The sequence below is a fragment of the Perkinsus marinus genome, assembly GCF_000006405.1.
Source record: "Perkinsus marinus ATCC 50983 genomic scaffold scf_1104296971684, whole genome shotgun sequence".
Taxonomy (NCBI): domain Eukaryota; phylum Perkinsozoa; order Perkinsida; family Perkinsidae; genus Perkinsus; species Perkinsus marinus.
In genome coordinates this window covers 1-954 of record NW_003202025.1, presented here as the reverse complement: position 1 = coordinate 954, position 954 = coordinate 1, and the positions used below count along the sequence as shown (strand labels likewise).

General features: G+C 52.5%; 1 protein-coding gene across 1 annotated transcript; it reads right to left on the bottom strand.

The window, feature by feature from the left end:
- Positions 1–128: 128 nt before the first annotated feature.
- On the bottom strand, positions 129–313 carry Pmar_PMAR002694 (hypothetical protein; the record flags this gene model as incomplete). Its single annotated transcript, XM_002766802.1, has 1 exon — positions 129–313. A coding segment is annotated over one exon (185 nt), but the record flags the coding sequence as incomplete, so codon positions are not given.
- Between the last annotated feature and the right edge of the window lie 641 nt (positions 314–954).

Below are 954 nucleotides of genomic sequence, written 5' to 3'. Positions count from 1 at the left end.
TTGGCCATTAGAGTTAATACTGACAGTGCCGGACAGCCGTGAGAGAGCAGTTGAAACGCGAAGAGCACCGTAGGCATCCTCGAGATGAACTTTACTCCAATAACCCGTGTGTTCACCCGGAATATCACGCAGAAGCACAATGGCACCGCGCTGATACTGCTTGTAGACGTGCTCCTCGTTACCCTTGCAACTGGTGCCTTGAGCACCGTCGACCGGCATGAACAGAAAGGTAGCGTCAGCATCCACTAGTAGCCGAAAGTTGTTAAGTGGGCGACAGTCGATAGTAAGGCGATACCTCTTGAGCTGAGCATCGCTGAGAGGAAATGTACATTGCTTGGAAGTACGGTTCGACTGGTCCCACTTGTCGATCAGTACCGGTTGACAAACGACAGTGACATCCTTGTCAGAGGCCAGAGAGGCCTTACCGAGAGCAGACATTCCTAAAAGCTTACTGTGTATGATGGCATCATCGGTGGGCGGGAGACGTCTTTTAGCAGCTCGGTGAGGATAACATTGGCGTTATCGATGGCTGGTAAGTAGGCGACTAAGCGGGGTTGACCGTCTTCCACAACACGCTCTATGAAAGGAGTCATCGCGCACGCTACCGCCCGAAAACACACCGAGAGAAAAGGTACAGCCCCGTGCCCAGGCACGCTGGCTGGAGAACCAGTCAGCTCGGAGGACTGGGCCGATGATACTCGGGTCTGGGTGGAGGTGGTGCAGCATCCAAGATATGGAAGAATACGCACCTTCTCAGACTTGAGCCGGATTCCCAGAACAGAGAAAATGTTGCGGCCAATGATGACTGTAGGGTTGCATTGCTATCATTTGCGATGGAGCATGTTGTGGTGAGCACCTGGGATGTGTCGGTGGTAGAATGATTACCAAAAGTGACATGTACTGGTGCCGATAGCTGCTGCAGGCCTCCTGCAGGAATAAGGTTGTTGTTGTTGT